This window comes from Callithrix jacchus, chromosome 2 (assembly GCF_049354715.1).
Source record: "Callithrix jacchus isolate 240 chromosome 2, calJac240_pri, whole genome shotgun sequence".
Lineage (NCBI taxonomy): Eukaryota > Metazoa > Chordata > Mammalia > Primates > Cebidae > Callithrix > Callithrix jacchus.
In genome coordinates this window covers 9158819-9180237 of record NC_133503.1, presented here as the reverse complement: position 1 = coordinate 9180237, position 21419 = coordinate 9158819, and the positions used below count along the sequence as shown (strand labels likewise).

Sequence of the window (21419 nt, the reverse complement as noted above, 5' to 3'; positions counted from 1 at the left end):
TGAGAATGGGGACTCCACTCTGGTAGCTTGTGCACGGGAGGCCAGGCCACCCGGACGGGGTCAGCAGACTCCAAGCAGCACAGAGCACCAGCCCAGGAGATGGAGTTTCCAAGGTGGCCTCCTGGACAGAAGCGAGCTCTTCCCAGAGTTTTCAAGATTAAAACAGAGCCAGGCACAGTGGGTCACACCTGTAACCCTAGCACTTTAGGAGGCCGAGGCAGGAGGATCGCTTGAGCCTTGGAGTTCAAAAACAGCCTGTGAACCAGAGAGAGACTCTTTCTCTACAAAAAATTTAAAAACTTAGTCTGGCATGGTGATTGATGCCTGGAATCCCAGCTACTTGAGAGGCTGAGCCAGGAGGATCGCTTAGTGAGCCATGATGGCGCCACTGCACTCCAAGCTGGGGGACAGGGTGAGACCCTGTCTCAAAAAACAGAGTCAGACTGGGCGTGGTGGCTCATACCTGTAATCCCAGCACTTTGGGAAGCTGAGGCAGGCAGATCACCTGAGCTCAGGAGTTCGAGACCCTGGCCAATATAGGGAAACCCCGTCTCTACTAAAAATACAAAAATTAACCGGATGTGGTGGTGGGCACCTGTAGTCCCAGTTCCCATGAGGCTGACACACAAGAATGGCTTGAACCTGGGAGGCAGAGGTTGCAGTGAGCCGAGACCGTGCCACTGCACTCCAGCCCAGGAGACAGAATGAGGCTCTGTCTTGGAGAAGCAAAAAAAAAAAAAAAAAAATTTTGTTCCAAAGACCCATCAGTCTGCTCTGCTCTTCCCTGCATCATCTGACCCTAGCTCCCCGCCACCCTCCACATCTCACCCTTACCCAACCCCCACCTGTCCCAGAGGCCCAGCCCACATGCCCCCATGCTTCCCAGAAAGGAGACTTCCTGTTGGAAATGCAGACCACCCTTCCTGCAATCCCAGCCCTGTCCCCCAACCCTGGTGGAAGCCCGCGGGCTGCTGTGGAGCTCCGCCCGGACCCGTTCTCCAGCCCACCCACATCTCAGCCTCACAGCCCAGCTCAGGCCCCGTCTCCAGGGCTAACTGACCCCAGCAGCTCCTCTAGGCTACAGGGAGCGGACAGCAGAGCACGTCGGGGGCTTAAGCAGCAGATAGGCCGTGACGGTTGCCTGGGCAGTGAGCAAAGAGAATGCACGACCCCCACAGCCCAGACACGGTCTGTTTCCCATTCACAGACCTTGGCCGGCGAGCAGGCGGGGAATTTCCAGCAGGTCAGCACAGCCACACCGGCCTCTGTGCACAGACCCTGCTAGGACCATCAGTCATCTCCGCTCTGCTACCCCGAACTTCAGCCACTCCAGGGCACAGACACGGGATCTTTATTTTTTTTATTATTTATTTATTTATTTTTGAGACAGCGTTTCGCTCTTGTCACTCAGGCTGGAGTGCAGTGGTACAATCTTGGCTCACTGCAACCTCCGTGTCCCAGGTTCAAGCAATTCTGCCTCAGCCTCCTGAGTAGCTGGGACTACAGGCGCCTGCCACCACGCCTGGCTAATTTTTTTGTATTTTTAGCAGAGACAGGGTTTCACCATGTTGGCCAAGCTGGTCTCGAACTGCTGACCTCAAGTTATGCACCGCCTCAGCCTCCAGAAGTGCTGGGATTACAGGCGTGGGCCACTGTGTTGGTCCTTGAGAGCCCACTTAAGCTTCCTGCTCTCTGGCGGGGAGGTCTCCCCAGCCCTGGTCAGACAGGGCGGGCATCCTGATTCATGTCCCTTGTCTCCTAAATATGTCCTATTGTACTTCGGTGACCAGGTGATACCCCCTCTGGCTGGGAATCTCTCAGGGGAGCAGCCCTGCCCCTTCTCTAGGCTGTTTTTTGCCCAACACAGGGCCTGTGCTGGGGACACTGATAAGAAAATGCAGGAAAGGCTGGCCACCATGGCTCACACCTGTAATTCCTGCGCCTTGGGAGGCCAAGGCAAGAGGATCGCTTGAGGCCAGGAGTTCAAGATCAGCCTGGGCAGCATAGTGAGACTCCATCGCTACAAAAAATTTTAAAAATTAGTCAGGCATGGTGGCATGCATCTGTACTCCCAGCTACTCAGGAGGCTGAGGCAGGAGGATCACTTGAGCCTGGGAGTTGGAGGCTACAGTGAGCTATCTATGATTGTACCACTGCGTTGCAGCTTGGGTGACAAAGCAAGACTGTGTCTCAAAAAAAGAGAAAAGGGTGGATGGACAGACCGACAACTGAGACTAGAAACCAGCTGCAGCCGGGCACGGTGGCTCACGCCTGTAATCCCAGCACTTTGAGAGGCTGAGGCAGGGGGATCACCTGAGCCCCGGAGTTTGAGACCAGTTTGGCCAACATAGTGAAACCCGGTTTCTGCTAAAAATACAAAAATTGGCTGGGTGTGATGGCGCGTGCCTGTGATCCCAGCTACTTGGGAGGCAGGAGAATCACTTGAACCCAGGAGGCGGAAGTGAGCCGAGATCATGCCACTGCACTCCAGCCTGGGCAACAGAGCGAGACTCTGTCAAAAAAAAAGAAAAGAAAAAACTGCATGGGAGTAGGCAGGGCCTGGAGAGAATGTTTTGGCAGATCAGGGACACCCGGTGGGAGAAGCAGCTGGCCAAGCCGGTGCCAACTCTCATGGCCCTTTTTCTTCTTCTTACAGATGAAGATGATGCTAACAGACTCGGCGAGAAGGTGATCCTGCGGGAGCAGGTGAAAGAACTCTTCAACGAGAAATACGGTCAGTGCCTGTGGGCGGGTCAGTGCACCAAGCCTTCTGTGGCGGGGTTTCGGGGAGGGGGGTCCCTCTGCAGCCAGCCTCGCCTTCAGACTGGCCTGCCTGCTCCCTGGGGACATGGCTGCTCTGCCCAAGACCCACGGTGTGTGTGTGTGTTGATTTTGTTTCTTTTTTTGTTTGTTCGTTTAAAGCAGGGTCTCACTCTGTTGCCCAGGCTGGAGTACAGTGGCTCAGTCTCTGCTCACTGCAATCTCCACCTCCTGGGCTTAGGTGATCCTCCTGCCTCAGCCTCCCAAGTAGCTGTGACTACAAGTGTGCGCCACCACTCCCAGCTTTTTCTTTTTTTCTTTTTTTTTGGAAATGGAGTCTTGCTCCGCCAATAGGCTGTGTAATGCGGTGATGCGATCTCGGCTCACCGCAGCCTCCACCTTCTGAGTTCAAGCAATTCTCCTGCCTCAGCCTCCCAAGTAGCTGGGACTACAGGCATGCACCACCATACCTGGCTGATTTTTTTGTATTTTTAGCAGAGACGGAGTTTCACCATGTTGAGCAGGATGTTTCTTGATTTCTGACCTCGTGATCCACCTGCCTTGGCCTCCCAAAGTGCTGGGATTACAGGCGTGAGCCACAACGCCTGACCTAATTTTTCTATGTTTAGAAGAGACAAGGTTTCACCATGTTGCCCAGGCTGGTCTTGATCTTCTGGGCTCAAGTGATCCTCCCACCTCGGCCTCCCAAAGTGTTGGGATTACAGGTGTGAGCCACCACAGCTGGCCTGTGTGTCTTGATTTTTGTTTTTGTTTTGCTTTTTTGAGACAGAATCTAACTCTGTCGCCAGGCTGGAGTGCAGTGGTGCAATCTCCGCCTCCCGGGTTCAAGCAACTCTCCCGTCTCAGCCTCCTGAGTAGCTGGGACCACAGGCACGCGCCACCACGCCTGGCTAATTTTTGTATTTTTAGTAGAGACGGGGTTTCACTATGTTGGCCAGGATGGTCTCGAGCCCCTCATTTTTAAACTCTCTAGGTGTGATGGCTGCCGGGCTGAGGCAGACCAGACTCCAGCCCTTTCCTTAGATGGCTCTGGCTTTGACAAGAGATGTCTTTTCTCACTGTGACTTCCTGTGTCCTCTAGGTGAGGCCCTGGGCCTGAACCGGCCGGTGCTGGTCCCTTATAAACTGATCCGGGACAGCCCAGACGCCGTGGAGGTCACAGGCCTGCCTGACGACATCCCCTTCCGGAACCCCAACACATATGACATCCACCGGCTGGAGAAGATCCTCAAGGCCCGAGAGCATGTCCGCATGGTCATCATCAACCAGCTCCAGTGAGTGCCCAGGCTCTGGAACGGGAACAGAGAGGGTGAGGTCATGGGGAGGGTGAAAGTCAAGGTCCTGGTGGGTCAGCTGGAATCCAGATCCAATGTACTATGATATTTCCTGCCTTTCTCCTGAAACATACAGCTTCAACGCTCATGGGCATTTACTTTTTTTTTTTTGAGATGGAGTTTCGCTCTTGTTACCTAGGCTGGAGTGCAATGGCACAATCTCGGCTCACTGCAACCTCCGCCTCCTGGGTTCAGGCAATTCTCCTGCCTCAGCCTCCTGAGTAGCTGGGATTACAGGCACGCGCCACCATGCCCAGCTAATTCTTTTGTATTTTTAGTAGAGACAGGGTTTCACCATGTTGACCAGGACGGTCTTGATCTCTTGACCTCGTGATCCACCTGCCTCGGCCTCCCAAAGTGCTGGGATTACAGGCTTGAGCCACCATGCCCAGCCAGCATTTACTTATTTTTTAAAGATTTTTTTTTTTTTTTTTGAGACAGAGTCTTGCTCTGTCGCCAGGATGGAGTACAGTGGCGTGGTCTCAGCTCACCGCAACCTCCACCTCCCAGGTTCAAGTGATTCTCGTGCCTCAGCCTCCCAGGTAGCTGGAATTACAGGCATGCACCACCACACCGGCTAATTTTGTATTTTTAGTAGAGACAGTGTTTCTCCCTGTTAGTCAGGCTGGTCTCGAACTCCCGATCTCAGGTGATCCACCCGCCTCGGCCTCCCAAAGTGCTGGGACTGCAGGCGTGAACCACTGTGCCCGGCCATTTTTAAAGGTTTTTTTTAGGTATTAAATTTGTTCTCTGGGGAAGAAACAAAAACAAAACACGTTTTAATTAAATTGGACTTTTTCTGACTATACAGTTCTTATTTTTAACATATTTAAATATAAATGTTTATATTTATAAGCTTTTATTTATAAATATCTTTATATTTAAATATGAATGTTTAAACATAAATATTTATACTCACGCCTGTAATCCTAGCACTTTGGGAGGTCAAGGCAGGCAGATCATGAGGTCAGGAGGTCGAGACCATCCTGGCCAAGAAACCCCATCTCTACGAAAAATACAAAAGTTAACTGGGCGTGGTGGCACGTGCCTGTAGTCCTAGCTACTCAGGAGGCTGAGGTGGGAAAATCACTTGAACCAGGAGGCGGAGGTTGCAGTGAGCCAAGATCGCACCACTGCACTCCAGCCTGGGTGACAAAGCAAGACTCCCTCTCAAAATAAACAAACAAAAAACAAATAATAATAATGATAATGCCATGATGAATATCCACTTGCATACATCTAGACACGCGTTTCTGATCACTTGGTCAGACAGCACCCTGAGGACTGCAGACCCAGAGGAAGGATTTTCTGGCCCAGACCCATCGTCCAAGGCCTCCGTGGGGGATGCTGTCAGGAGGGTGTCCTCCCCATTTTTATCTGGGTCTTACCAGGCTCCCCAGCAGCAGCGGCAGCAGCGTATCTCAGGGAGCAGATGACAAGGAGGAAAAAAAAGCCCGAGGCAGTGGCGCACGCCTGTAACCCCAGCACTTTGGGAGGTGGATATGGGCAGATCACCTGAGGTCAGGAGTTTGAGACCAGCCTGGCCAACATGGTGAAACCCCGTCTCTACTAAAAATGCAAAAATTAGCTGGGCATGGTGGTGCACATCTGTAATCCCAGCTACTCAACAGGCTGAGGCACAAGAATCACTTGAACCCAGGAGGTAGAGGCTACAGTGAGCTGAGATTGCACCACTGCACTCTGGCCTGGTCAACAGAGCTAGATTCTATCTCAAAAAAAAAAAAAAAAGAGGAAGAAGACTCATTTTCTAACTGCCACTCATTTCTTTCTTTTTCAGACCCTTTGCAGAAGTCAGCAATGATGCCAAGGGGCCAGGTGAGTCAGAGGCTGAAGAAGCCACCCTTTTGCCCCGTGGGGCCTAGAGACTTCCTTTCACAAAAAAGGCAGAGCCAGGTGCGGTGGCTCACACCTGTAATACCAGCACTTTGGGAGGTCGAGGTGGATCAGGAAGTCAGTTCAAGACCAGCCTGACCAGCATAGTGAAACCCTGTCTCTATTAAAAATACAAAAATTAGCTGGGCATGGTGGCGGGCACCTGTAATTCCAGCTACTTGGGAGGCTGAGGCAGGAGAATCCCCGGGAGGCGAAGGTTGCAGTGAGCCGAGGTTGTGCCCCTGCACTCCAGCCTGGACAACAGAGCAAGACTCCATCTCAAAAAAAAAAAAAAAGAAAAAGAAAAAGGCAGAGACACCAGGAGTTGTAGCTGCAGTGAGTGACTGCACTCCAGCCTGGGCAACGGAGCGAGACCGTGTCTCTAAAAAAAACATTTTAAATAAAAAATTTGTTTAAAGGCAGAGATAGATGTGGTCTAGGTGGGCATGCAATAGATGGCTGACCACCTTGAGAAAAATATAGCCACTCTCCACCCTGCTGCCTCCCCAGGGAGCCTGAGGTCTCCATGAACGGGGGCCCGGCATCCCCAAGAGGCCCCTGAAAACCTGCAGGTGCCCTGTGGAGTGGGGGCTCTAGCATAGCAGAAATGAGCATATGAGGTCAGCTTGAGATCATGGGGACCTCGTGGGTAATGGAGGGGTAACGTGTGACCACTGGGGGTGAGGCGGACAAGCACTGCCGGAGACTGGCTGGAGAAAGGCAGGGCATGCAGAGCCTTTCATCAGGCACCTGGAGGGCCGCTTGGCATGACGGTTCTGATTAAGGCGTGTGATGGGCCTTGGGAGAAAGTACTCCTGGGTGACTATGATGTGCACCCGATTGAGAAACTGATCGGGGATGGGCGTGGTGGCTCATGCCTGTAATCCCATCACTTTGGGAAGCCGAGGTGGGCGGATCACCTGAGGTCAGGAGTTTGAGACCAGCCTGATCAACATGGAGAAAACCTGTCTCTACTAGAAATACAAAATTAGCCCGATGTGGTGGTGCACACCTGTAATCCCAGCTACTCGGGAGGCTGAAGCAGGAAAATCGCTTGAATCCAGGAGGCGGAGGTTATGGTGAGCTGGGATTGCACCATTGTACTCCAGCCTGGGCAACAAGAATGAAACTCCATCTCAAAAGAAAAAAGAAACACTGATTGGGCTGGGTGTCGTGGCTCATGCCTGTAATCTCAGCATTTGGGGAGGCTGAAGCAGGAGAATCGATTGAACCCAGAAGGTGGAGGATGCAGTGAGCTGAGATCACGCCACTGCACTCCAGCCTGGGTGACAGAGCGAGACTCTGTCTCCAAAAAAAAAGGGAGGACCTAAGGCCTGAGGTGAGCCTGCTGGGGAGGAGGAGGTCCACCTGGGGATGAGGATACTGTGTTAGCAAGAGCAGGCGGCCGGGAGAGTGGGCCCTCAGGCTTGCTTTGGGAAGGAGGCTGGACAGGTGGGCCCTGACCCCCCCGGGAATCAGAATCCTGAAATCCTGAAAGGGGGACTTGAAACCTCAAGACACAAAACTTCCCCAGGGAGCTCAGGAGACCGAGACAGGCCCCCGAATCCAGCAACAACAGCCTTTTCCCCTTCTCCAGCCAAAGACAGCAGCGTACCCAAGCGCAAGAGAAAGCGGGTCTCGGAAGGAAATTCTGTCTCCTCTTCCTCCTCGTCTTCCTCTTCCTCGTCCTCTAACCCGGATTCGGTGGCATCGACCAACCAGATCTCACTCGTGGTAAAGTTGCACAGATCTGGGCTCCAGCACTGTTCTCTGTGGCCCCCACCCTTTCCTTGGGCAGGGCCATCTACTCTGGGATGTGGGCCCAGGGGATGGGGAGACACTGGGCTTTGAGTGGGGGGCCTTGCGGCCTTGGGGGCTATAGATGCATCCGCCCGTCCCACCCACAAGGTAGCCCGTCCTTCTCATGCGGTACTCACAGGCAGGTGGGCCAGCCGAGGTCCAGGAAGGGACCTGCCCACCACCTTCAGCAGCGCCAGAGCTGGAGGCATGAAAAGGAACGTCAGTGGCCGGGCACTGTGGCTCACGCCTGTAATCCCAGCACTTTGGGAGGCCGAGGTGCGTGGATCACCTGAGGTCAGGAGTTCAGACCAGCCTGTCCAATATGGTGAAACCCCACCTCTACTAAAAATACAAAGATTAGCCAGGCGTGGTGGCACATGCCTGTAATCCCAGCTACGAGGGAGGCTGAGGCAGGAGAATCACTTGACCCTGGGAGGCGGAGGTTGTGGTGAGCCGAGATTGCACCACTGCACTCCAGCCTGAATGACAGAGTGTGATTCTGCCTCAAAAAAAAACAAAAACAAAAGGAACATCAGATTCCCAGAGGGGTGGGTGGGGGGTTAGGCTCATCTCTGTGGGCACATTGTGGGCTGGAAGCTTTACCACAACCCTGCGAGGTGTGGGTGTTACCCACAATGTGCAGATCAAAACAGCAGAGTCGGAGGAGGGATGGACGGACCTGGAGCCCCCCGATGCTCCCTGTTGGGTGGAGAATTCACCTCCAAAGCTCCATCTGTACTGTCACAACGCTGGGTTTGGTCTCTCCTGCCTGAGGGGAAAACATTAGGGGCACACACTGGAGATTTCTGATTCCAAAATATTACCTTTGAGGGTTGGGCGTGGTGGCTCACACCTGTAATCCCAGCAATTTGGGAGGCCAGGACAGGAGGATTGCTTGACCCCAGGAGTTTCAGACCAGCCTGGGCAACATAGCAAGACCCCTGTCTCTATTAAAAATAAAAATAAAAAATTGGCCAGGTGTGGTGACCACCAGCCTGTGGTCCCAGCTATTTGGGAGGCTGAGGCAGGAGGATCACTTGAACCTGGGGGGATTGAGGCTGCAGTGAGCTGTGATCGCACCACCGCACCTCAGCCTGGGCGACAGAGTGAGACTGTCTCAAAAAAAAAAATTAGTTTTGAAATCCATAATCCATGCTGGGTGTGGTGGCTCACGCCTGTAATCCTAGCACTTTGGGAGGCCGAGGTGGGTGGATCACCTGAGGTCAGGAGTTCAAGACCAGCCTGGCCATCATGGTGAAAGCCCATCTAGAAAGAAAGAGAGAGAGAGAGAGAGAGAGAGAAAGAAGGAAAGAGAAAGTAAGAAAGAAAGAAAGAAAGAAAGAAAGAAAGAAAGAAAGAAAGAAAGAAAGAAAGAAAGAAAGAGAAAGAAAGAAAGAAAGAAAGAAAGAAAGAAAGAAAGAAAGAAAGAAAGAAAGAAAGAAAGAAAGAAAGAAAAGAGGGAGGGAGGGAGGGAAGGAAGGAAGGAAGGAAGGAAGGAAGGAAGGAAGGAAGGAAGGAAGGAAGGAAGAGAGAAATCCATAGTCAAATGGGGACAATATTTGAATACATTTGAAAATGATTTTCGCCGGGCGTGGTGGCTCATGCCTGTAATCCTACCCAGCACTTTGGGAGGCCAAGGCGAATGGATCGTGAGGTCAAGAGATTGAGACCATCCTGGCTACACGGTGAAACCCGGTCTCTACTAAAAATACAAAAATTAGCTGGGTGTGGTGGTGCACGCCTGTAATCCCAGCTACTCGGGAGGCTGAGGCAGGAGAATTGCTTGAACCCAGGACTTGGACGTTGCAGTGAGCTAAGGTCATGCCACTGCACTCCAGCCTGGCGATAGAGCAAGACTCTGTCTCAAAAAAAGAAAAAAAATGCCGGGCGCAGTGGCTTCTGCCTGTAATCCCAGCACTTTGGGTGGCCAAAGCAAATGGATCACGAGGTCAGGAGTTCGAGACCAGCCTGGTCAATATGGTAAAACCCCATCTCTACTAAAAATACAAAAATTAGCCAGGAGTGGTGGCAGGTGCCTGTAGTCCCAGCTGATCATGAGGCTGAGGCAGGGGAATCACTTGACTCTGGAGGAGGTTGCAGTGAGCCAAGATTGCACCACTGCGCTCCAGCCTGGGTGACAGAGCAAGACTCCATTTCAAAAAGAAAAGAAAATGGTTTTTGGATTTGTTATCCTCTGACCTTGTCTCTCTTCAGCCCCTTCCTAGAGAACTCAAAAGTTCAGACTTCACCTGTAACCCTCCCAGGCTTGCGAGTGTCCACAGAGGGTCCCTAGCTCTAACGGGCCCCCCTCAACCTACACTCCAAAGAAGCCGTCCTGTCTCAAAGAAGCCAGAGAGACAGGACGGCTTCTTTGGAGTGTAGGTTGAGTTCATGGGGGTGAATGCCTGTGCTAAGCCAATCCTCAGCTCCCTCTGGCCCCCGTCTCCGGGCCACATGATGAGCCCCCAGGTTGGGACACAGATGGGAACAGAACAACGGCTCCAGCCTGGACTCCAGGACCACCACTGAACCGCATGGCCTCACACGGGCCACATTCCCTCTCTGGGCCTCAGCAACCTCAAAATAAATAGCCTCTGCTGGGCGTGGTGGCTCATGCCTATGATTCCAGCACTTTGAGAGGCCGAGGCAGGCAGATCGCTTGAGGTCAGGAGTTCAAGACCAGCCTGGTGAACATGGTGAAACTCTGTCTCTACTACAAATACAAAAATTAGCCTGGCATGGTGGTGGGCACCTATAATCCCAGCTACTCAGGGGGCTGAGGCAGGAGAATTGCTTGAACCCAGGAGGTGGAGGTTGCAGTGACCTGAGATTGCGCCACTGCACCCCAGCCTGGGCAATGGAGCAAGACTCTGTCTCAAAAATAAATAGGCCAGGTGCAGTGGCTCACGCCTGTAATCCTAGCACTTTGGGAGGCCAAGGCGAGTGGATTGCTTGAGGTCAGGAGTTTGAGACCATCCTGGCCAACATGGCAAAACCCCGTCTCTACTAAAAATACAAAAATCAGCTGGGCATGGATCACCCGAGGTCAGGAGTTAGCCTATAATCCCACCTACTCTGGAGGCTGAGGCAGGAGAGCGATGGAACCCCGGGGGCCGAGGTTGCAGTGAGCCAAGATCACGTCACTGCACTCCAGCCTGGGCAGAAAAGTGAAACTCTGTCTCAAAAAAATAAAAAATATAAATAAATGAGTCACCTCTGAGAAAGCCCCTCCGAAAGCAGAGCTAAGCATTCTGGGTTCGTTCCTCGTCACCTGGAGTCCTAACCCGGTCCCTTTGTCCCTCTCTCTAGCAATGGCCAATGTACATGGTGGACTATGCCGGCCTGAACGTGCAGATCCCGGGGCCTCTTAATTACTAGACCTCAGTACTGAACCAGGACCTCACAGAAAGACTAAAGGAAATGTAATTTATGTACAAAGTGTATATTCGGATATGTATCGATGCCTTTTAGTTTTTCCAATGATTTTTACACTATATTCCTGCCACCAAGGCCTTTTTAAATAAGTAAAAAAAGAAAAAAAAAAGAAAAAGAAAGCGTTGCCTCTACTTTTACGATTCCTGTTTTGTGTTCTCTGTTGGATGTCGGCCGCAGCTGTCACTGGGGACGGGGTCGGGAAACGCAGCTCAGGCGGCCTGCCAAGGCCCTCCTTCCTCATCACAGCAGAGGTAGCGTCCACGAAGACCTCAGACCTCTGTGCTCCCGGGAGCATATGACCTCAAGAAGAAAAGCCACAGAAGGAAAAAGTAGCACAGGGCCAGGCACGGTGGCTCATGCCTGTAATCCCAGCACTGTGGGAGGTGGAGGCGGGCAGATTGCTCGAGGTCAGGAATTCAACCTCATTGGCCTGTAATCCCGATGCCTTGGGAGACCAAGGTGAAAGGATTGCTTGAGGCCAGGAGTTCGAGACTAGCCTAGGCGACATAGTGGAGCCCTTTCTCTAGAAAATTTTAAATATGGCCAGACGTGATATTTAATGGCTGACCGGAGGCGGAGGTTGCGGTGAGCCGACACTCTGTTGCCTGTAATCCCAGCACTCTGGGAGGTGGAGGCGGGTGGATCACCTGAGGTCAGGGGTTTGAGACCAACCTGGGCAACATAGGGAGACCCTGTCTGTATAAAAAATACGAACGTTAGGCCGGGCACAGTGGCTCATGCCTGTAATATCAGCACTTTGGGAGGCCGAGGCAGGCAGATCACCTGAGGTCAGGAGTTCAAGACCAGCCTGGCCAACATGGTGAAACCCCGTCTCTACTAAAACTACAAAAATTAGCTGGATGTGTTGGTAAGCGCCTGTAATCCCAGCTACTCGGGAAGCTGAAGCAGGAGAATCGCTTGAAGTCGGGAGGCAAAGGTTGCAGTGAGCTGAGACCACACTATCGCACTCTTGCCTGGATGTCAGGAATGAAACTCTGTCTCACACACACACTATCCAGGCATGGTGGTGCACACACTTGGAGGCTGAGGCAGGAGGAGGATTGCTTGGGTATAGAGGGTTGAGGTTGTAGTGAGTTATGGTTGCACCATGGCACTCCAGCCTAGACGACAGAGCAAGACCCTGTCTCAAAAAAAATATTTTTGTTAAATATGGTATCAAACAGAGAGGGAGGGGCCCATCCCGGTGGAATCACTGTGGCTAGATGGGAGACGTCTTCAAAAAGGGGTTTGGGGCCAAGCACGGTGGTTCACGCCCATCATCCCAGCACTTTGGGAGGCCAAGACAGGCAGATCACGAGGTCAGGAGATCGAGACCATCCTGGCCAACATGGTGAAACCCCATGTCTACTAAAAATACAAAAAAATTAGCTGGGCATAGTGGCACACACCTGTAGTCCCAGCTACTCGGGAGGCTGAGGCAAGAGAATTGCTTGAACCCAGGAGGCACAGATTGCAGTGAGCTGAGATGGCACCAGGCGACAGTGCCAGATTTCATTTCAAAAGAAAAAAAGGCTGGGGGGGAGGTTTGGAGGCCGAGCACAGTGGCTTATACCTATAATCCTAGCACTTTGGCCAAAGCATGGGGATCACCTGAGGTCGGGAGTTCAAGACCAGCCTGACCAACGTGGAGAAACGCCCATCTCTGCTAAAAATACAAAATTAACTGGGCTTGGTGGCGCATGCTTGTAATCCCAGCTACTTGGGAGGCTGAGGCAGGAGAACTGCTTGAACCTGGGAGGCAGAGGTTGCAGTGAGCCAAGATCGTGCCACTGCACGCCAGCCTAGCGCCTGGTGACAGAACGAGACTGTCTCAAAAAAAGGGGGGGAGGGGCTTTGGGGTAGGACAGTTTGTCTTTTTCAGAGGCAGGATCTTTCTGTGTCCCCAAGCTGGAATGCAGTGGCATGATCATAGCTTCCTGCAGCCTCGAACACCTGGACTTCAGCATTCCTCCTGCCTCTCCTGCAGAGTATCTGGGGCTACAGGTATGAGCCACCACACCCAGCCAATTTTTTATTTTTTGTAGAAATGGGGTCTCACCATGTTGCCCAGGCTGGCTTCAAACTCCTGGGCTCAAGCCATTCTCCTGCCCAGCCTCCCAAAGTGCTGGGATGACAGGCGTGAGCCACCACGCCCAGCCTGGGATGATTCTGGATAGAGCTCTGGGTACTTGATAAGCCGAGTGACGGGTCCCTGCTGTGTCTCAGAAAGACCATTCTGGGGGCAGGTGGGAAGCTGAAGGAAGGGAGAAGACTAAAGGCAGAAAGACAAGTCACAGGAGTGTGGCAGGCATCCAAGGCCTGGCACCCCGTGCCTGCTGACAATACATGTTTACTGAGCCCTACCCTTCTGGGAGACCAAGCAACTGAGTGTCCTGGCTCGGGAGGCGGCTGCCGTGAGCACAAAACAAAGGCTAGTGCAGTGGCTCAGGCCTGTAATCCCAATGCTTTGGGAGGCCAAGGTAGGAGGATCACGTGAGGCCAGGAGTTTGAGACCAGCCTCAACAACATAGTGGAACCCTTTCTCTAAAACATTTTAATTAGCTGGGCATGGAGGTGTGGGCCTGTGGTCCCAGCTGCTCGGGAGGCTGAGGCAGGAGGATCGCCTGAGCCCAGGAGTTTGACCCTGCAGTGAGCCGTGATTGCACCACTGCTGTTGAGTCAACAGAGCAAGACCGTTCCTCTGAGAAAACAAAGCAGGAGGACCTCACCTAGTGCAGAAAGTAGGGAGAGTCCTTGAAGCTGAGGCTTGAAGAGCAAGTAAGGCTTTGGGAGGACAAAGATGAGAGGGCTGGGGTGGTCCAGTGTTTAAGACGAGAGTGGGGTAGGCGCAGTGGCTCATGCCTGTGATCGCAGAACTTTGGGAGGCAGAGGCGGGCAGATAACCTGAGGTCAGGAGTTTGAGACCAGCCTGGCCAACATGGCGAAACCCCATCTCTAATAAAAATACAAAAGTAGCCAGGTGTGGTGGTGCACATCTGTGATCCCAGCTACTCGGGAGGCTGAGGCAGGAGAATCTCTTGAACCTGGGAGGCGGAAGTTGTGGTGAGCTGAGATCACACCACTGCATTCCTGTCCAGGCAACAAGAAAACAAAAGTCAGTCTCATCTCAAAAAAAAAAAAAAAAAAGGCCGGGCGCAGTGGCTCAAGCCTGTAATCCCAGCACTTTGGGAGGCCGAGGCGGGTGGATCACGAGGTCAAGAGATTGACACCATCCTGGTCAACATGGTGAAACCCCATCTTTACTAAAAAATACAAAAAATTAGCTGGGCATGGTGGCACGTGCCTGTAATCCCAGCTACTCAGGAGGCTGAGGCAGGAGAATTGCCTGAACCCAGGAGGCGGAGGTTGCGGTGAGCCGAGATCGCGCCATTGCACTCCAGCCTGGGTAACAAGAGCGAAACTCTGTCCCCCCACAAAAAAGAAGAGAGGCATGCGGGGAACTGGACTGGGACTGGGTGCGTTCCAGGAAGAAGAAGGTGTCCCTAAAGGGGACGCAGAGTGGATGGAGGTGACTTGGTCAGGGTTTCTGAGGACCTCAGCGGGTGCCTCCTACACATGGTGCCGGGCATGGGGTGGGCAAGGCGGACATCCAGCCTGGGTTATGTCTGCCCAGCCAAGCACTCTGGGAAGGGGCGCTTCCTTTTTCTCACCAACCCATGTGGAAGGCCTCAGAAGCCAGGCCAAGGTGATTTCCAGAGGGCCTGAGACCGACAACGGGAAGTACCCAGGGGGAAGCCAGGCCTAGGTCTGAGTTTTGGAAGGGTGCCCCTGGTTGCAGAGAGGCATCAGAGAAAGAAGGGAGGAACAAATCAGAAGACCACCGTGGAGGCCCTTGTAGTGGCTCCAACAGAAGATGGCAGTGGAGGCCGGGGGCAGTGGCTCACGCCTGTAATCCCAACACTTTGGGAGGCTTAGGTGGGAGGGTCATCTGAGGTCAGGAGTTCGAGACCAGCCTGGCCAGCAGGATGAAACTGTCTCTACTACAAATACAAAAATTGGCCTGGCATGGTGGCTTATGCCTGAATCCCAGCAGTTTGGGAGGCCAAGGCAAGTGGATCACTAGGTCAGGAGTTTGAGACCAGCCTGGCCAAGATGATAAACCCCGTCTCTCCTAAAAATACAATAATTAGCCGGGTACGGTGGTGGGCTCCTGGTAATCCCAGCTACTCGGGAGGCTGAGGCAGGAGAATTGCTTGAACCCAGGAAGCGGAGGTTGCAGTGAGCCAAGATCACACCACTGCACTCCAGCCTGGATGACAGAGCAAGGCTCTGTCTCAAAAAAAAAAAAAATACAAAAATTAGCAAGGCGTGGTGGCAGACGGCTGTAATTCCAGCTACTCAGGAGGCTGAGGCAGGAGAATGTCTTGAACCCGGGAGGTGGAGTCTGGCAATAAGCCAAGATCACAGCATTGCACTCCAGCCTGGGCAACAGAGCGAGACTCCGTCTCAAAAAAATAAAAAAGAAAGAGAGGAGAGATGGCAGCAGTTAAGCGGGCCAGCCAATCAGATGGATGCAGGTTTCCGGGGAGTCAGGGGTCAGGGTGGCCCCAGGATCTGGCTCTAACTGTCCACCCAGGGCCCAGAAAGAGGCCTGTGGCTTGGAAGGACTGAGTTGTGATTCAGCCGAGGAAATGGTCTAAAGAGTCCCATTCTGCCAGCCCTGGGGTCAGTCCCATGCTCAGAGCTGGGAGGAAGGCCCCATCCCAGCCTTGCAGACCACTCTTCCTCCTGCAAAGACGCTGGAAATCAGTGCCGGGCACAGCCACTCCCCTCTGGGCTGGTGCACACCCCCCACCCAGTCAGCTACCAGCCTCGCCCTCCTCCCTTCCCGCTGCTAGTGACTCCCAGAGCCACCGGGCGCCTCCACGCCACTCTCGGCCCCCTGCCCTGGGCCAGGCCCACTCTTTCCACTCCAGGATGGGGGCAGCGGTGACCTCCTAAGCTGGCTGCCACCCTCCAAGCAGAAACTGCCTATGAAGTCAAGATGATCTGAAGCGTCCTTGCAGCTGTCACCTTAAACCCTGACATCCTGTAACCCATTCCCCACGCCCTGATCCTGTGACTCTGGATTTAAAATCTGTTTTGCTTTCCTTGCACCAAGTGCAAGCATCCAGGCGCGGCGTTCCAGGAGCCTCCCGGGGTGTCCGGTCCCCAGCCTCGTGTCCCACCATTCTCGCCCCCGGGGCCGGCCCACTTGGCGCCCCCTCCCGCCCGCCACCGTTCGCTGGCGCCTGACGGTCGTCTAGACCCGCCGCCCCCGCTCCTCGGCTCAGATCCGCGACCAGAGCCGGAAGTGGCTGCTGCTTGACCGCGCGGCGGGGCTGAGACGGTGCCCGTGGGCACAGCCGTCCCGCGCTCAGAGAGGCGCGGAGCCCGGGGGCAGGGCGGGCCCGCGGAACCCGATCCTCCATCATCCGCGCAGAGGCCCACAAGGCTCCCCATCTGTTCCCTTTCAGGCTCGCTGCAGATGGCGCGCAATTAAGTGGGTGGGTGCAGCAAACCCTCCTGTCCTGCTTCCCTGAAAGCAGAGGGTTGAGCCAGTGCACGCTAGCCTGGGCAACACAGTGAGACCCTAGGTCTTAAAGAAATGACAGACGGGGCGCGGTGGCTCACACCTGTAATCCTGGCACTGCGGGAGGCCGAGGCTGTCGGATCATGAGATCAAGAGTTCGAGACCATCCTGGCTAACACAGTGAAATCCCGTCTCTACTAAAAATACAAAAAATTAACTAGGTGTGGTGACAGGCACCTGTAATTCCACCTACTCGGGAGGCTGAGGCAGGAGAATCGCTTGAACCTGGGAAGCGGAGGTTGCAGTGAGCTGAGATCAGGCCATTGCACTCCAGTCTGGGCGACAGAACGAGACTCCATCTCCAAAAACAGTAACAATTAAAAAGAAAGAAAAAAGGGCAGAAGTGAGGACCCCTCTCCCACCCCCATCCCCTGCTGCAAGCCAAAGCCTTTGAAGCAAAGGCGGTCTCCTGTGGGTTTTCCCCAGTCCCTGGAGGCCTGGGCTTTGGGAGGTGTGTCCAAGCAGAGGACAGAGGTCTCGTGCAAGAGGCTGCTCTTCCCTTCGCCCACCCTGCGCCCACCCAGCTCCTTATCGGACGGGAAAGCGTTACTGACTCTTTTCCCCGCAGAAGCGCCCAGATGCTGTTTATGCAACCTCTCCAGAATCTCAGTGTACTGTACTTTTTAAAAAGTGGTTTGATTCAAAGCACTCATTCTTTAATTAAACTTCATTTAGCTGCCATCTGTCTCGGTTAGAAATGGCTTCGTGTTTTGCAACTCTAAATGAGAATTGTTATTGGATTTGTAAACACATCCCCAAAAAAATCACAAAACACTTTCAAAAGTAATAAATGAAAGACAGTTAGGAGCTGCATCTTAAACGTTCTAATTGCTGGGGAATGTATTCTGGAGGGTACACATCATTTTATATACAAATCTTTGTATAAAAATCTGGTATCAATGAAAAGATCAAGATTATAGAAAATGCTGGAATTATATCTGACTGAAAACAGTAATAAGGCAATAATCGGCGCAGGGACAGACTGCAAAACGGGAAGGGGCACCTGGTCCCCTTGGGACACCCTCCTGCGCCGCCCAGGTGCCTGGCTTGGTACACTCAGGGAAGGGTGGGCCTGAGCTCTCCTGGCTGGGACTTCCAACGGCCCTACAAGGTAAGGAACCCACCACTTTTTTAGGAAACCAAAGCATTATTTATCTTCATTATTTATTTTATTATTTTTTTTTTTTGAGACAGTTTCACTCTTGTTGCTCAGGCTGGAGTGCAATGGGGCCATCTCAGCTCACTGCAACATCCGCCTCCCGGGTTCAAGCGATTCTCCTGCTTCAGCCTCCCAAGTAGCTGGGATTACAGACATGTACTACCACGCCCAGCTATTTTTTTGTATTTTTTTTAGTAGAGACGGGGTTTCTCCATGTTGGTCAGGCTGGTCTTGAACTCCTGACCTCAGGTGATCGCCCTCTTCGGCCCCTCAAAGTGCTGGGATTACGGGCATGAGCCACCACGCCTGGCAATTTTTTTTTTTTTTTTTAAGAGACAGGGTCTCAGCCAGGCACAGTGGTTCATATCTGTAATTCCAGCACTTTGGGAGGCCAAGGTGGGCAGACCACCAGGTCAGATCGAGAACATCCTGGCCAACATGATGAAACCCTGTCTCTACTAAAATACAAAAAATTAACTGGGCATGGTGGCATGTGCCTGTAGTCCCAGGTACTCGGGAGGCTGAGGCGGGGGATCACTTGAACCTGAGAGACAGAGGCTGCACTGAGCCAAGATCAGGCCACTGCACTCCAGCCTGGTGACAGAGCAAGACTCTGTCTCAAAAAAAAAAAAAAAAGAAAGAAAGAAAGAAAGAGAGACAGGGTCTGTCTGTGTGGCCCAGGCTGGAATGCAGTGGCTCAATCATAGCTCACTGCACCCTGGAACACCTGGGTTCAAGTGATCCTCTCGCCTCAGCCTCCCGAGTGGCTGGGACTACAGGCACATGCCCATGCCCAGCTAATTTTTCTTATTTATTGTAGAGACAGAATCTTGCTATGTTGCCCAGGCTGGTCTCAAACTCCTGGCTTCAAGGGATCTTCCCACTTTGGACTCCCAAAATGCTGGGATTACAGGTGTGAGCCACTGCACTTGGCCGCTACCTTGTAATTTTTGTTTGTTTTTTGAGACAGGGTCTCACTCTGCCACCCAGGCTGGAGCGCAATGGCACAATCTAGGCTCACTACAACCTCCACCGCCCAGGTTCAAGCAATTCTCCTGTCTTAACCTCCCAAGTAGCTGCAGTTACAGGCACCTGCCATCATGCAGGTCAGGCTTGGTCTTAAACCCCTAACCTCAAGGGATCCGCCCACTCCGCCTCCCGAAGTGCTGGGATTACAAGGGTGAGCCGCCGCCCCCGGCCTATTATGCAAGAACATTTGTGTGCTCTGTTAATCCTCACAGCCCTGCAAAGTCAATATTATTTCTTCATTTCACAAATGAAGAGCTGAGTCCAGGGTGACACTGGGAAAAGATAAAGCACCAAGCTTGGCTTCAGAGGAGACCGCCAGACTGAGAGACTCAGGTCACCAGGCACTGCCCGGGGTGAGCCCTGCAACTGGGGGCTGGGCGGAGCTCCTCTTCCGGTCTTCCCTCCTGTGTCTGAAAGAGTGTAACAAAGGTACATTTGAAAAAAAAAAAAAAAAAAACAGAGCCGGGCGTGGTGGCTCACGCCTATAATCCCGGCACTTTCGGGGGCTGAGGCGGGCAGATCACGAGATCAAGAGTTCAAGACCAGCCTGGCCAACATGGTGAAACCCCATCTCTACTAAAACTACAAAAATTAGTCGGGCTTGGTGGTGCATGCCTGTAATCCCAGCTACTCAAGAGACTGAGGCAGGAGAATTGCTTGAACCTGGGAGGCGGAGGTTGCAGTGAGGCGAGGTTGTACCATTGCACTCCAACCTGGGTGACAGTGAGACTCCCTCTCAAAAAAAAAGAAAAACAGAAATGAGTCCTAACTAGTCAGGTTTGCTCAGACCAGACCTCCTCCGCACAGGCAAGGGACATCAAGAAAGATCCCAGCTGGGGCCGAGCACCGTGGCTCACCTCTGTAATCCCAGCACTTTAAAGGTGGATTACCTGAGGTCAGTTCAAGACCAGCCTGGCCAGCATGGTTAACCCTGTCTCTACTGAAAATGTATTTTTTTTAAAAAATTAGGCGTGCTGGCTCGTGCCTGGAGTCCCAGCTACTTGGGAGGTGGAGGCAGGAGAATCACTTGAACCCAGGAGGCCGAGACTGCAGTGAGCTGAGATGGTGGCACTGCACTCTAGCCTGGGTGACAGAGTGGGACAACGTCTCAAAAAAAAAAAAAAGGAAAGATCCCAGCTGGAAGGACCAGAAAATTCGAGCACACACACATACACACACTTTTTAATTTTTTTTTTTTTTTAATAGAGACATCAGGGGAGGGTCTCACTATGTTGCAGGCTGGTCTCAAACTCCTAGACAAGTGATCCTTCCGCCTCGGCCTCCCAAAATGCTGGGATTACAGGCATGAACCTCTGTGCTTGGCCTGCTTTAGAAAAACTGTTTTGTGGGAGTTTATTTGTTTTTTGTTTTGAGACAGAGTCTCGCCTTGTTGCCCAGGCTGGAGTGCAATGGCACAATCTCAGCTCACTGCAACCTCCACCTCCTGGGTTCAAGCAATTCTCCTGTCTCAGCCTCCTGAGTAGCTGGAGCTATAGGAGCCCGTCACCCCACCAGGCTAATTTTTGTGGGTTTTTTTTGTTGTTGTTCCTTTGTTTTTTTGCGTTAAGAGTCTCGCTCTGTGGCCAGGCTGGAGTGCAGTGGCGTGATCTCGGCTCACTATAATCTCTGCCTCCTGTGTTCAAGCGATTCTCCTGCCTCAGCCTCTTGAGTAGCTGGGACTATAGGCATGTGCCGCCACGTCCATCTAGTTTTTGTATTTTCAGTAGAGACATGGTTTTACCATGTTGGCCAGGTTGGTCTCAAACTCCTGACCATGTGACCTGCCCACCTCGGCCTCCTACAGTGCTGGGATTACAGGCGTGAGCCACCGCGCCTGGTAAAAAAGAACTGTTAATTAGTGCTGAGTGCTGTGGTTCCCACCTGTAATGCCAGCACCTCAGGAGCCCAAGGTGGGAAGGAGGATTCCTTGAGGCCAGCAGTTCAAGAGCAGCCTGGGCAATGTAGGCAAACCCCACCTCTACAAAAAGATAAAGAAATGAGCCAGGCCTGGTGGTGTCTGCCTGTAATCCCAGCTACGCCAGAGGCTGAGGCAGGAGGATCACATGAGCCCGGAGGTCGAGGCCATGGGGAGCCATGATCAAATCATTGCATTCCAGTCTGGGTGACAGAGAAAGACCTTGTCTCAAAAACACACATAGTTGCCCGGCATGGTGGCTCACGCCTGTAATCCCAGCACTTTTGGAGGCCGAGGTGGGTGGATCACAAGGTCAAGAGATCGAGACCATCCTGGCCAACATGGTGAAACCCCGTCTCTACTAAAAAAAATACAAAATTAGCTGGTCATGGTGGTGCACGCCTGTAGTCCCAGCTACTTGGGAGGCTGAGGCAGGAGAATTGCTTGAACCCGGGAGGCAGAGGTTGCAGTGAGCCGAGA

The 21419-nt window shown here is 52.7% G+C and overlaps 1 protein-coding gene across 14 annotated transcripts in view; it reads left to right on the top strand.

Annotated features, from left to right (window-relative positions):
• The window catches only part of GTF2IRD1 (GTF2I repeat domain containing 1), a 139152-nt gene extending 127790 nt beyond the window's left edge, over nt 1–11362 (top strand). For 9 of the 14 annotated variants that reach the window (XM_078354525.1, XM_078354518.1, XM_078354535.1 and 6 more), the window contains 5 exons: nt 2657–2734; nt 3863–4055; nt 5914–5951; nt 7606–7742; nt 11118–11362. In XM_078354525.1, coding sequence (XP_078210651.1) covers nt 2657–2734; nt 3863–4055; nt 5914–5951; nt 7606–7742; nt 11118–11186 — 515 coding nt within the window. In that variant the 3' untranslated portion in view covers nt 11187–11362. Of the gene's footprint in view, nt 1–2656; nt 2735–3862; nt 4056–5913; nt 5952–7605; nt 7988–11117 lie in introns of those variants that run through there. The other 5 variants (XM_078354515.1, XM_078354519.1, XM_078354559.1 and 2 more) reach the window with 2 other exon arrangements.
• Nucleotides 11363–21419: the final 10057 nt, after the last annotated feature.